The sequence below is a fragment of the Ictalurus furcatus genome, chromosome 9 (assembly GCF_023375685.1).
Source record: "Ictalurus furcatus strain D&B chromosome 9, Billie_1.0, whole genome shotgun sequence".
NCBI lineage: Eukaryota > Metazoa > Chordata > Actinopteri > Siluriformes > Ictaluridae > Ictalurus > Ictalurus furcatus.
This window is the reverse complement of record NC_071263.1, coordinates 27,457,693-27,472,264: the sequence shown is the minus strand read 5'-3', so window position 1 is coordinate 27,472,264 and position 14,572 is coordinate 27,457,693. Positions and strand designations below refer to the sequence as shown.

The following is a 14,572-nucleotide window of genomic DNA, read 5'->3' as shown; positions in this document are numbered from 1 at the left end:
ACTGCTTTGATGGCACTGCTTAATTAAAATAAATTTTAGACACCATTTCTTGCTCGTTTGCTTTTTTCGTATGATGTGGTCTGAGTTCTGTCAACTCCGAGACAGTGGGTTAAAAGATATGCGATGGTTCTTTGAGTAGACAGTCGTCAAGTCTACACAGATACCGAAAACCACCAACGTAAAAAAAAAAAAAGGTATAAGAGTATAAAAGTAGAAAAGTAACAAACCTGCAAATTGATGTTTACGAATCAAGTCCTAAGATTTTGCCTGCAACTGTCGGGGTGTGTGTGTGTGTGTGTGTGTGTGGGTGTGTGTATGGAGGGCGTCTCTGTAAGGTGTGTGGTGGCGTAGCATGCCCACGCATGCATCCAGAGGTGGGAGCTTCCTCTGGTATACTGAGTCTCGGCTATTAAAAATAATAACGGGATTTGCCAAACACCATAGACGGGGAATGCCTCTCTGAAATCTTTCACTCTTCTTTTTTTTCCAGACCTTTCTTTTTCTTAGCTGCCTCAGTCTTTTTCCTCTCTCTTTTAGGTTAGTCTCTCACGTCACTAGTACACTTTTCAAAAGGCAAAGACAGGAGAAGGGTGATATGAAGAGAAGAAGAGGAACTGAGAATGAAATTGAGAAGAGAAGAGAAGAGAACTGAAGAGAAGAGAAGAGAAGAGGTCAAAAGGTCATCCTAATGGATTAGTCAAGACCACTAATCCAGGATTCAAACTAGCCATCCTAAGCCTCTGTTTACACTCCGGACATCTTATTCTTTCCTCTGAACAAGTGCTTTCAAAGGAGCAACACACACACACACACGGCCCAGAGGCCGTGTTTCCGAGCTGATCCAAGATCCAAGATAACAGTGAGAAATCCTAAAACCTAGATCATTCAGTGATCTGATTCAAGTCTTGAAACCAAGTCCATGAATGATCTTTAAGCAATATTCATAGAAATCCATTTGAACAATTGAAACAACATTGCAGGAACATTTATATGTGCAACATGAATATGTACGTGGAACAGTACAAAAACGTGACAGCCTTGTAAAAGCGCCTTTTAGAAAATGTCTAGCAAATTAAAGGTGTCAAATTTATCGAAACTTAACCATTAGATGGTGTGTTTCTAGCAGGATATGACCGTGTAATGGGCTGCCATGTTTTTCTTCCATTAAATTGCGGGTTGTTAGATGGATGTGGTGTTTTTAGAATTTGGATTGTCAGCTCCTGTATTGTTGAATGAATCTGCCATGTGGTTAGTGGCTTTACTGCTTGTGATAACTGATGGCTGTTATTGAGGTATGTAAAGAAGGTCTAATGCATGTGGTGTGTGTGAGTGAGTGTGTGAGAGAGAGAGAGAGAGAGAGAGAGAGAGAGAGAGAGAGTAAAATGATTGAGAACAGCGCAACAGATGTACATTCCATCTTTAAATCTTTATCATTTTATTGTTATTGGAGTTCACGACATCATGATAAATGCTTTATTCATAAGCGCATAATATGATATTGCTGAAAATAATTGGTGATAATCATTGGTGATATTCATTGGTGATAATCGTTGGGGAGAATCATTGGTGATATTCATTGGTGATATTCATTGGTGAGAATCATTGGTGATATTCATTGGTGATATTCATTGGTGAGAATCATTGGTGAGCATCATTGGTGAGCATCATTGTTGAGCATCATTGGTGAGAATCACTGGTGATATTCATTGGTGAGGATCATTGGTGATATTCATTGGTGAGACTCATTGGTGAGAATCATTGGTGAGAATCATTGGTGATATTCCTTTGTGATATTCATTGGTGAGAATCATTGGTGAGAATCATTGGAGCTTATTTTAATATATAAAAGATAGTGTGGAGTAGCCTACATTAACTAAATTGTCCATTCATAAAGCAAAGATTTGCACAATGAAAAAATAAAACATGTGTATTTAAATAACGAATCCATCTGGTAGAATAACATAATATTATAATTAGAGGATCGGGAAAAAAAAGACTTATTAGCCCATATCCCACATTACACTTGCAAGATTAAGCCTAATTATTTTTTATCCTTTCACTTTTCCCATGACTGTCACAATAGAAACAAGCCAAGTTGTTGTCATAGGCATAGGATTATATAATTTACATACTCTTTATAGGTCTATAGGCTAGCCTAATTATTACCAAGGAACAACATACAAGCTCATACAATTTCAACCTCAAATTCGCTTAAAAACTGTTCTCTCAAAAACATGAGCGTCTTCATTACTTTCTAGCGCTTTTATATAGGCTAATTACTCCGTGGTTAAAATGTCAAGACATCATAATCTTTTCTGTGAGAAATATCTGGGCTGTGCGCCGTCATGGCGCAGATGAAGGAGCCGTTACAACGACCGTTACTTTTTAAAATCCCAGTCAGCGCGAGGCGCTTGCTCTAATGAGCGCGAGACACATTTTAAATAGGGTGTAGACGTTATTTAGCATAATTAGCTAAATAAGCTAAATCCCGAAAAAAGGAACAAAAGAGGACTTTTTAAAAATAAATAATAAGATTTTTTAAAAAGAAGGATTAAAAGGTATTTAGTGAATAAAAACAGGTGGGGAATGAGGAGATTACCACTCGAGGGAAAGAAAATGCTATAAAAGTTTGTGAGTAAACAGGAGAAAGCTGATTATTAAGCTATTAAATTAACAAAATGTAAAATATTTAACATCACTGCCAACGGCCCACCTTTTTTTTTTTTTTTTTTTTTTTTTTTTTTTAAATAATAATATTGATAATATTGATATTCAGTTTAGAATATCACGCCGTGAGCCTGGAGCATGACAACTTTAGGCTTAAATATGCTGAAACTATTGTCAGAAATGTCATTAACGTTTTATTTATATATATTTTTAAGCCTATTTGTAGCTTATTTATTTACTCCTAAATCAGTTTTAGCGGTCGGAACACTATAGAAATAATAGCAACCCTTTACAATTCCCTGTGAAGAAAAGAAAATGAAGAGGAAAAGGGGAGAAAATGGCCAAATAAGAAGACTGCTTTCTTCCCGCTTAAACAAACAAACAAACAAACAAACAAACAAACAAATAAATAATCTTTGCTGCACTGTTGTACTGGCCCGCATAATTAATATTAATAGGAAATGAACGTTAAATAATAGAAATTATTTTTATGGTTCAACTAGACTGCAAGCTTCCTTCCTTCCTTTCTTTCTTTCACTATGTATGTATGTATGTATGTATGTATTTATTTACTTACTTACTTACTTACTTAAATCCGATTGGTAGGCTACATCTGATTGATTGAACGCTTTGGAAAATGAAAATTAAAACATTATTTTGTGGATTTCACACACACACACACACACACACACACACACAGAGAGAGAGAGAGAGAGAGAGAGAGAGAGAGAGAGAGAGAGAGAATGTTCAGGTAGCCAATCACAAGCGCTCTCTCTCTCTCTCTCTCTGCTCTATAACTTATTCCCATCCCAGATGATTTATCAATGAGTTCTTCATGGTTTAGGGTGAAAAAACTTTCCTCCATCAGTCGGTATTTAGTATTATAGACGGAAGAGTACACACCTTTCAGCAGGTAGATAAAACACGCATATTGCTTACTTAAAAAAAAAAAGAAAAAAAATCTTGCAAGAAAACTTCTGGAATATTTTTTGTTTGTTTGTTTATGGCGACATTTAGGTAAGTAAGCACTCTAACCTTCATAGCTTACTTACTAAACTGTTTAAGCCTCGTTTGGTTCTGAATTTGATCTGCATGTGCTATATAAACCTCAGAACCCAGGATCCCGAGCTTAAGTCTAATTTACGGTATAAAAATACGGTATAAAAAATCATTTACGCTCCTCCTTCCTCGATAAGATAAAACTGTTGCATTGTTTTTAACGTAATAGCTATTTTACATGCTGCTAACTAGCCACAAATTAAAAATAAGTTTTAATTTTAGTCATTTTTATTGGATATTCTTCTTATTTATTAGTGCTTGTCCGTCACGATTATAATATTGCTCTCTGGTCTGTATGTATTAAATTAAATACGCCTGCAATAGGCATAGCTACAGTACTTTTATTTTATTTTTATTTTATTTTATTTATTCTTTTTGTAGCCTATGCAACTGTATTTCAAGAAGTCGTCATGACTTGTATTCTTAATAATATTTATTTACAAATCAACTAAAATCAGGTTAAATCTGAACTGCATTAATTTATTTGAATGAATGAATGAATGAATGAATGAACTGCCTAGGCTAATGAAGTGCACAGGTTTGCAAAGTTTCTCCGATTAACTTTGCGCATATCAGGATTTTCAAAACAAAAACAACAACAACAACAACAACAACAAAAAAGTAGCATTTTAGTAAACAGATCAAATCAAATCAAATAATCACCTAGGCTATGAGGAGAGATCCCAGATAAAAGCAACATGAGAAAGTGAAAAACTGAAAAGGTTTACGCAAAAAAAAAAAAAAAAAAAAAAAAAAAAAAAAAATAGAAAAGAGGAATGGTATTACGCATGTGCATAGTGAATATGACTGTTTACGCGTAAGTCGCAGAGAACATAATTATCATGTTCACTGTCCTCTTGTTACAACTGTGTATACACAGGCTACTCTATAAAGTCGGATGAAAGACATGCCAGCGCATGTAACTTGTAAAACTATTTGGCATACCTGTCAGGTTCGTGTTGCGCGTTTGGAGCAGACGGAAAGTGCCAGCCATGGTTTTTCCTCTCTGTGAAAACTAACCTAAAACGTTTTATATATATATATATATAAATAGCCTATATATTTTCCCCCCCCTAGCTATCTGAAGAAAGGAGCCCACCTTCTATGAACAGCCTGGACGCTTTGTTGTTTTTTTCACTCGACTGAAATTGATCAGGAAGATTTATTTTGCTCGGTTCTTATGGTTGATGATGTTTTGGAGTGAAAGCGGCTTGGTGTCGGCGCTCCTCGCGCTTCTCCGCTCCGTGGTTCCGGCGCTGCTGCTGCTCGCGGTGTCGCGGTGGTTGTGGGCGCTCAGGTGGAGCGCGGCCCGGGACAAGGCGTCCGCGCTCCCGCTGCCGGATGGCTCCATGGGATGGCCACTGATCGGAGAGACCTTCCACTGGCTCTTTCAGGTAAGCGTGGCTGGAGGGGTGAATAAAGCTCATATCCTAAAAAAATGTCCCTGTAGCGCAACAAATAGGAGTCCTACCCAGTGCTGAATTAACTAACACCTAGTACTAAATGAGCTATTATTATGATGTCCGGATGAACTCGTATGAACTTTTCTTTTGCTGTGCGCAATAGTTACCTCTGTGATGGTAGCGCACAATTTAGTGCGCATTTGGACGTATAGGTTCTGGATTATTCTTAGTACAACACTTAGACCTCTAAATGTTCTTGTTTTGGCTAAATTTGATGGTAGTCTGTTATTAATAGAGAACCAGACTCAATATGAGTACCCTTGGTATTTGCGCATGTCCCAAAATGTCCAGTAGGCCTTGTAGATCTACATTTAACTTTAAATAATAATAATAATAATAATAATAATAATAATAATAAATCAAAGTAATACAGTAACAACTGAAGTGTTACAATGATCTATTATATTGTCCAGATTCACTGATATGAAGTGTAAATTCAACACTGGGGATTTTGCTGTGTACACTGTGTGATGTTGGCGTTATTCCAGCACACAATTGTGCGGTTTTGGACGGAACCCAAATTATACAAGTGTTCATAACTTCCCTTGTTTCTTTTCTCTCTCTCTCTCACTCTCTCGCTCTCTCTGAGTACACCATGTCTCAGTCTCAGACTTGCAAATTTGTAACAATTTACACATCTGTGCAAGTTTGTGTGAAATCTTAACAAAGGTTAGGATTGGGGTTGTGATAAGGTTAGCATTTGTACCTTTTCCTGAACTGAACGGGGATGAAGAACATCGTCCATACTTGTTCAAATTTCTGCTAATTTCCCATGAGATCAGGCCTGTGTTGATACCTTGGAGGTTATTAATAGGCAGCATAAAGTCACTAAATACGTGCATATGATACCAATGTTACAAGTGCACTGGGTAAGTAATGGGTCGTGCCGTTATAGGAAAATAATCAGTGATGGGCTGGTGTGACGAAAACCCCACTGTCAGAGATGCCGAGATTTTATATATATATATATAAAAAGTTACAGAAAACACCTTCTGACCAATCAGGTTTGAGAATTCAACAGATCTGTTGTCTTAATAATAGGTCTTAATATACCACCTACTACCTACTAAGGCATCTTATTTAAAGGTACCATATATAGAGCATCTAAATGGCACAGTTTTGGAGCAGATATAATAGACAGCCATTAAAGTGAGGCACCTCAACATCTTCCCAAAACGACATACTTGCTGTAAGGGGTCTCATTTCTCTATATGGATGTCAAAAAAAAAGTGTTCACAAGTGCCATATTTGTACTTTTTTTTTTTGCAAAAGCCTGCATCAGTGTGGGCTTAGCTGCAGTCCCTGACCTAAACACTTGGAAATTACTAGCAAGAACCAAACACAGCAGATACATCAATATTCTTAAAGATTCTTAAAGTGTCTTTCGTCAACAACTTGTCATTGTGCAGTATTAGGGTTACAAATGATGTGAAACAAATAGACACAATACTACTGATTACCTAATGAGCTGATTTTTATATGATACAGTACATCATTGGTATTAATCTGTGTGATCTGCAAATCCTGGTTCTGTATGGAAAATGAGTGAGTGGATAATGGTAAGTGGTCTGCACTTATAAAGTGCTGTTTAACCTTAGTGGGTCTACAAAGCGCTTTACACTGGTTCTCATTCACCCATTCACACGCACACACACACGCACACACACACACCAATGGCAGCAGAGCTGCCATGCAAGGTGCTAACTTGCCATCGGGAGCAACTCAGGGTTCAGTGTCTTGGCCAAGGACACTTCGGCATGTGGAATCACATGGGCCGGGAATCGATCCGCCAACCCTACGATTAGTGGACAAAAGGCATGCCATTTGGGACATTTTCTTGTGGCCAGAATAATACACTCCCTAGTGTCTACAAACGCAGAATTGAATTACGGGTATACACTTGCGTACACACTTGAGGCATACTTGAACACTAACCTACTGTTGGATTTTTGCGCATGCCTGTGATATTTTATGCAATGCTTTGAACAAAATTTCAGTGCAATATTTAAATAGACTGCAATTTTGTACATAGTGTTTATCATAAGGTTCTAGAAAGTTCTATTTCCATTATAATCACGCCTACTTATAGGCCTACAGTTGTTTATGCAGACGGCACTTTAACAAAATGAGCACCTTTGACACTTCAAATGAAAAATAAAGGACGTAACATTCTACTAATCCTCATCAAGTCTCTTAGGGTCAAGTCTAGAGGATTTATTTATTGTATTAAAATACCGCATATGTTTTCAGCTATGATATCCACTTCATCGCTTGACCGTGATCTCATCAGAGAGTGCTGGTAGATTATTGGATAACAATCATTATTGGGTCAACATCCAGAGTTTATTTTAGACATCACACTGCGGTACATTATTGCTGACGGTCCAGTACTTACTACTGATCTAGAAGCTTTCTCGTGTAGTTCTGTACGTTCTGTAGTTTAACACTGTTGACAGTAGAAACTGACAGGATTTTACTGGTTTACGTTATTACATTACATTTAGATTACATTCATGGCATTTGGCAGACACCCTTATCCAGAGCGACTTACATTTATCTCATTTATACATCTCACCTTAGCAGTTGAGGGTTAAGAGCCTTGCTCAAGGGCCCAACATTGGCAGCTTGGAGGTGTGGCTTGACCTCACGACCTTCCAATTGGTAGTCCAACGCCTTAACCACTGAGCTCATACTGTTGCACTGTATGAGGCCATTCAATTTAATTGTGACCTTTAACATTGTGCACATCTCCGGCACAAATAAATGATCCTTCAGTCTACTGTTCTGTTAATACACGTATGAAATTATTACCCTGCATGTGCGGACCTGAAAGTAAAATACAGAATTCCCCTCGGTTCCAGGCACAGTACCAAGCCAAGGCAAATCCTTAGCTCAGTTTCAAAGGCTCACCTTTTTTTTAAAATGTTTTGGATAAATAGGGAGTAGTTAGGGAGCAGGGAGTCCTTGAACATCACAATTGACCCTAAATAAGCTTCTCAGTCTCTCCACATTTCTGTCTTTCTGATGATTTGGATCACTCGTTTTTAAATCTTTCTTGGCATGTTGTCCAAAGTATTTGAAATAACCTTTCCATTTTTAAACATTGAAACAACCCTCTCTCTCCGTCTCACTCTCTCCCAACCGCCCTTCATTTCACAGGGTTCCAGCTTTCACATCTCCAGACGAGAGAAACACGGCAACGTCTTTAAGACCCACCTCCTGGGGAAACCCGTGATCCGCGTGACCGGCGCTGAAAACATTCGTAAGATCCTGCTCGGTGAACACACCCTGGTGAGCACACAGTGGCCACAGAGCACGCGCATCATCCTCGGACCAAACACGCTCGTCAACTCGGTCGGTGCGCTGCACAAGAAGAAAAGAAAAGTAAGCAAAAACTCCACACAGTGACGATAAGATGTTTGAGAGCAGTATTTTAACATAAGCACAAGCTTGTGTTGAAATATGTTTATGTTAAAACTTGAGCAAGGGTTCTCAAACACTTTTTTTTTCCTTTTTCTTTTCTTTTCTTTTCTTTCTTTTTTTTTTTTTTTACAGCCAGTGAGCCTTTTTTTTTTTTTTTTTAACTGTAAAATAAATGTCATGGACCCCATCAGTACAATTTTAACATAACTTAATTATTCAAATATTAGTCTTATTAGTTAAATGTATAGAACATATCATATGCAACATTATATATTGGAGCCACTGAGCATTTTTTCTTCCCAAAACTGCCATCAACAGAACACATTAGGCACAAGCTGACATTATTTATAGGCCTACTTGTATATGAGTTATTGACATTTGGATTAAACCCATTTAATTCAAGTGGCCAGACAAATTGGCTAATAACTATAAGACATAATAATTAATATTGGGTCATAATGGCTGGTTGTGATTTCCACCACTATAGGACAATACTATTACTACTACTACTACTACTACTATTAATAATAATAATAATAATAATAATGCTCAACATAGAGGATCCCAGGCCAAAAATCTAAACCTGAATGTTTACATGGACTGTGCCCAAGTTACAACTGTACTTTGTTATTTATTAAGTTGTTGTATGACGTGGCACCCATTAATGCTGTAATCATTCTGTTCACTGCTCAACAATGTTTGGCCCGATTTTCCCAGGCCATCTTAAGATTCCAAGTTTATTTCGAAATAACCGATATTTCATGGCTTAACTCCATTATTTATGGAAATACACAAAGTCCTTCCTATTCTCGATGATCCTACTGATGGCAGATGTGTATGTAGGTGTATGTAGAGTGTAAATCCTGTTGTATTAATTACTTAGTGCATGTCCCATGGTTATCTTTGTACATTTGACATCTATACATCTGTAACGATTCATTTTAAATCGTCCAATACACACTACATGGCCAAAAGTTTGTGGACACCTGCTAATCACACCCATATGTCGCTCTTTCCAAAATTGTTGCCCCAAAGTTAAAAGCGCACAATTTCCTTTTTAAGGGAACTAAGAGGCCCTAACGTGTTACATCATGACTACGCCCCTGTGCACAACGCGAGCTCAATGATGACATGAATGTGTTAAGTTTGGAGTGGAAGAACTCAAGTGTCCTGCACAGAGTCCTGACCTCAATCCCACTGAACACCTTCGGGATGAACTGGAACACCGACTGCACTCCAGACTTCCCTCAATCAACATTAGTGCCTGATCTCACTAATGCTCTTGTAGTGGAACGAACACAACACAGCCACGCTCCAAAATCTAGTGGAAAACCTTCTTGGAAGAGTGGAGGCTGTAACAACAGCAGCAGCGGGGCCAAGTCCGTGTTAATGTCCATGGTTTTGGAATGGTCACATATGGGTGTGATGGTTAGGTTTCCGCATACTTTTGGTCATAGTGTATCTTCCATTGGTCCTAGATATTAGAAACATAAGGAATAAGGAATATTATGGAATACATTCTTGGAAATCCTCCTAGTGCCATGTGTACATGCATAATCGGAATGTAAATAAGAGCTGGAGGGAACAAGACAGCAATTCAAATCAAAATTTGATTTATAAACACCAGCCATTTTAAACACTTTAGTTTAAAAGGTCAAAATGACCTTACTAGATATGTGTGTAATATAAATAGGACTTTAAATATGAGTGTTTTCCATTACAGAAAGCATTTATTTGTGCCATGTCACATAACTTACGTTGGTAAATTTTTAGAAATAATGAACTGTTCAGACAATCACAACATAACGGATTAACTGATTTGCACGTACCTTTTTTTAATACATTCCGTCTCCTGCTTAGATCCTGGCGAGAGTGTTCAGCCACGCAGCATTGGAGACCTATCTGACACGCCTTCAGGATGTGGTGAAGGGTGAAATCAGTAAGTGGTGTGCTGAGGCTGGCCCTGTGGAAGTTTACACTGCTGCAAGGTCACTCACGTTCCGCATCGCCGTGCGCGTCCTGCTCGGCCTGAAGCTCGACGAGCAGCGCATCGCTCACCTCTCCAAGACCTTTGAGCAGCTCATGAACAACCTGTTCTCTCTGCCTGTGGATGCACCTCTCAGCGGCCTGCGCAAAGTGAGAAAACACATCTTTATCAATCACATCACCTCACTTACAATTCTCACGTCGCGTGTTTTTGTTTTAAAAAGACCAGGCGCAGAAATGCATATAGATCAAACTGAGAAAATTGGTTATTTACCCCTTTATGTTCTGTTCTACTTTAAATGAACCTAATTACATTTTGTTTAACCAAAAGGGATCAAATTCAGTTTGTCACAGAACAGCTTTATAGAAATCTGGATATAGATTTAATTCTCTCATGACCAAGCAAGAAGAAAATCTTTGAGACAGCATAAGAAACAAATCTTGAGTGGAACCAGACTCAAAAGGGAACCCCATCCTCTTCTAGGTGACTCCAGTTATGATTATAAACTGTTACTTGTCTACATCTGTATACAAACAGTACGATGTTGAAAGGATCTTTAGTTTGAGCAGATTGTGAAGTCCTGGGATGAGCACAGGACAATCTTTATGATTACATCAGCAGGTGAAATTATCCACTGAAACAAGGACAAAAATTGGAAGTGCAGTTAAGATCAAAAGGGTATACATGTGGGATTATCCAAAGCAGCAGAAAGTGAGTCCCAAGTACAGAAGCTCCAAGTAGAACTTGGGAGGATAAAAAAACAAGCACTGTGTAATGTACTGAAGAACGATTTGGTACAACTTACCTGCTTATAAGTTTCATTTCCAATTCTCCTCTTAGGGGAAAAAAGCAAGAGACATTCTGCATGCAGAGATGGAGATCATCATCAAGGAGAAACTGAAGAAGCAGAACACGGATGAGTACTGTGATGCTTTCGACTACATGCTGAGCGCTGCAAAGGAAAACGATTACGACCTGACCCTGCAGGAACTCAAGGTAAATCGTTCGTTTAAAAAAAACACTCTGTCGTGACTTGAAGATCCAGTGACTCACATGTTCATGCAGCTCTACTTAGAACACACTGTGAGGGGAAAAATTGCCTGGCTGTGACTGGCTCAATCGTTCAAAGTTCTTTAGCAGTAGTGAAGGCTTTGGGCTACTGGTCTGAAGGTTAGAAGTTTAATTCCCAACACTGTTCAGTTGTCACTATTGGGTCTTCAAGCAAGATTCACTTTTAAGTCGCTTTGGTTGAAATCATCGACCAAATGAGCTCTGTCTGTGAGAGATATGATTTCTTCTATGGTGCGCATCAGGACTGGGATCCTGTGGGAAATTTTCTCTTTCATGCAGGCCTTGAGAAAGGAAGCTTGTGGAGCAAAGAGAAAAAGCATGCAGCCAATTTGACCACTACATAATAGCGTTTCTCCATTTTATTTTATTGATTTATTTTTTACAGAGAGTAGAGAACATTGCTTTTAACATCCTTAACATTTAAATCACTTATTTGCTCACATTTGTGATAACTGGACCAACTGATAACAGTCCTGTGAAAAGTGCTTTATGATCTGAAGGAACAACAGAAGCAACACTGCAATGGCTTCTGTAGTGTAGTGTATTGTACACAAATATCGTTTGCATGTCCAAACAGTGAGGCATTTAAAACATTTCAATGACAACACAACAAATATAAAAGTCCACTTTAATGAATCTGTCTTTATTAATCATTACAGCCCTACAATATGGTTTATGTTACAAGTAATATATTAAGTCTTACTCCTATTATTAACACATTTTATGTTAGAAATATGTTAGAAATACAGCCCCAAAGGCCTTTGCCATGCCATGGATTCCATTTGCCATGGATCTTCCTGATGGCAGGTGTATGCACAGTAGAATGAATAAGAGTCTGCACTTATATAGTGCTTTTTTAACCTTAGTGGTTCTACAAAGCACTTTACACTGGTTCTCATTCACCGAGTCACACACACTAATGGGAGCAGAGCTGCCATGCAAGGCGTTAGCTTGCCATCAGGAGCAACTTGGAGTTCAGTGTCTTGCCCAAGGACACTTTGGCATGTGGTGTCATGTGGGCTGGGAATCAAACCGCCAACCCTACGATTAATGGACAACCCGCTCTACCACCTGATCCACTCCCAATAAGATGGCCACTAACATCACCTTTGGTTCATAAAGGAAAAACCTCATGTTGGAAATATTATTTTTGGTGTTATTTTACTGGCTAATTTTGCAATGGATCTTTTTGTCTGAATGAAACTGATTAAATTCTTTATTGTACAGGAAACAGCAGTGGAATTGATTTTCGCCGCACACTCCACCACAGCGAGCGCGTCCACATCGCTCATACTTCAGCTGATGCGCCATTCTGAAGTCACAGAGCGTGCAAGGGCTGAACTGGAGGCTGAAGTCTTAATCGTAGATGCTCCCAGCTCTTGTTGCTTATACTGTAATGAAAACACCAACGCGTGCTCAAACAACGCGGTTGAAAAGTGCACAAACGACGTGGCACGACCCCGTCTTAAATCCAAACCTCTGCTCGATAAAACACCCTGCCCTGACAGACAAGAAAGTAATCGATCGTGGATCAACGTCCCGTATTTGAGTCTGGAAAAACTCAATCAGCTGTGCTACTTGGATTGTGTGGTGAAGGAGCTGCTTAGATTTCTACCACCGGTGTCTGGGGGATACAGGACAGTGCTGCAGACGTTCGAGCTGAACGTGAGTAGACAAAAGTAGTCCAGATTTTGAAGAATTAACTCAAATGAAAAACAATTCTCTTAAAATACAATATAATAAGTTCATAAAAATGATGCACCAGGCTCGAAAAAGACAAATTTACTTACATGTTTAAGGTCAAAGTAAGATCATTTGTGGGACATTATATATTGGCTTGATATTGATATTGCAGTGCAGGCTTTAGATATCTATTCAGGATTTCTTTATTAGTTCACATTTTGTTTTAATTCCAAAGTCTAGAAGATTACAGAATCCTGAAAGGTGACGCATTCACAGAAAAGCATCTACTTAACATTGTCCTGAATACCGATTATTCAATATTCAGTATTCTCGCGCTTCAGACAGAGCATATATTCAATAATGTTCATCCTGTAATAGTTTCTGTTTTAAATTAGCTAATGTCACAGCCAGTTTTCCCCTCATCTCCAGGGTTACCAGATCCCAAAAGGCTGGAGTGTCATGTACAGCATCCGTGACACGCATGAGACTTCAGCTGCCTACACAAGCCCAGAGATGTTTGACCCGGAGCGCTTCGCTACTGATCGGGACGAGAGCAAAAACAGTCGCTTCAGCTACGTGCCATTCGGTGGTGGCGTTCGCAGGTGCATCGGCCGTGAGCTTGCCTTGCTCGTGCTCAAAACACTCAGCGTGGAGCTGTTGGCCACGGCCGAGTGGACGCTAGCCACAGAGACTTATCCCAGCATGCAAACAGTGCCGATCGTTCACCCAGTCAACGGACTCCACGTCCATTTCAACTACAGGAATTATGTGGGTGGGAGAAACCGCAGGGAGTCCACTTCATGATTTGTGAACTGCACTGGAGTGGTTTTCACCAGTCCATTAACAAAATCAGCCCACAGGGGATGGCTGAAGTACATTAAAAAAAAAAAAAAATTGATCTTAATAGAGTAAATAAAAAGTCTAGGCCGTAACATGGACGATGTCTGCTGCTAGCAAATCAATATATGACTAACCTCTCTAGGCCCCATTTTTGTGGAAAGGAAAAAGAATAGATGAACAGAGAACAAGGACATGATCATTGAGAGAGAGAAAAGACTGGATATTGATACAACTGAGTTGATTATGCAGAACCCATACACAGGGATGTTGTAATAAGAGGAACGCTCTGAATGGTTCAGTGTGCCCTGAGCTAAATAAGGGCTGTGGAACATTCATCTTAAGGCAATGACTGTAGAAGTGGTGAACTGCGTTTCTCATG

General features: G+C 38.9%; 1 protein-coding gene across 2 annotated transcripts; it reads left to right on the top strand.

The window, feature by feature from the left end:
* The first annotated feature begins 3,606 nt into the window (after positions 1–3,606).
* On the top strand, positions 3,607–14,322 carry LOC128613136 (cytochrome P450 26B1). Of its 2 annotated transcripts, XM_053633722.1 has the most exons (7): positions 3,607–3,684; positions 4,804–5,120; positions 8,349–8,573; positions 10,473–10,748; positions 11,440–11,595; positions 12,898–13,335; positions 13,783–14,322. In XM_053633722.1, the coding sequence occupies exons 2-7, from the start codon at positions 4,914–4,916 to the stop codon at positions 14,155–14,157; spliced, it is 1,677 nt and encodes a 558-aa protein (XP_053489697.1). In that variant the 5' UTR covers positions 3,607–3,684; positions 4,804–4,913; the 3' UTR covers positions 14,158–14,322. The 2 variants fall into 2 exon arrangements, with proteins under 2 accessions (XP_053489697.1, XP_053489698.1); XM_053633723.1 differs by lacking the exon at positions 3,607–3,684 and having other exon boundaries at positions 4,642–5,120.
* The last annotated feature ends 250 nt before the right edge of the window (positions 14,323–14,572 follow it).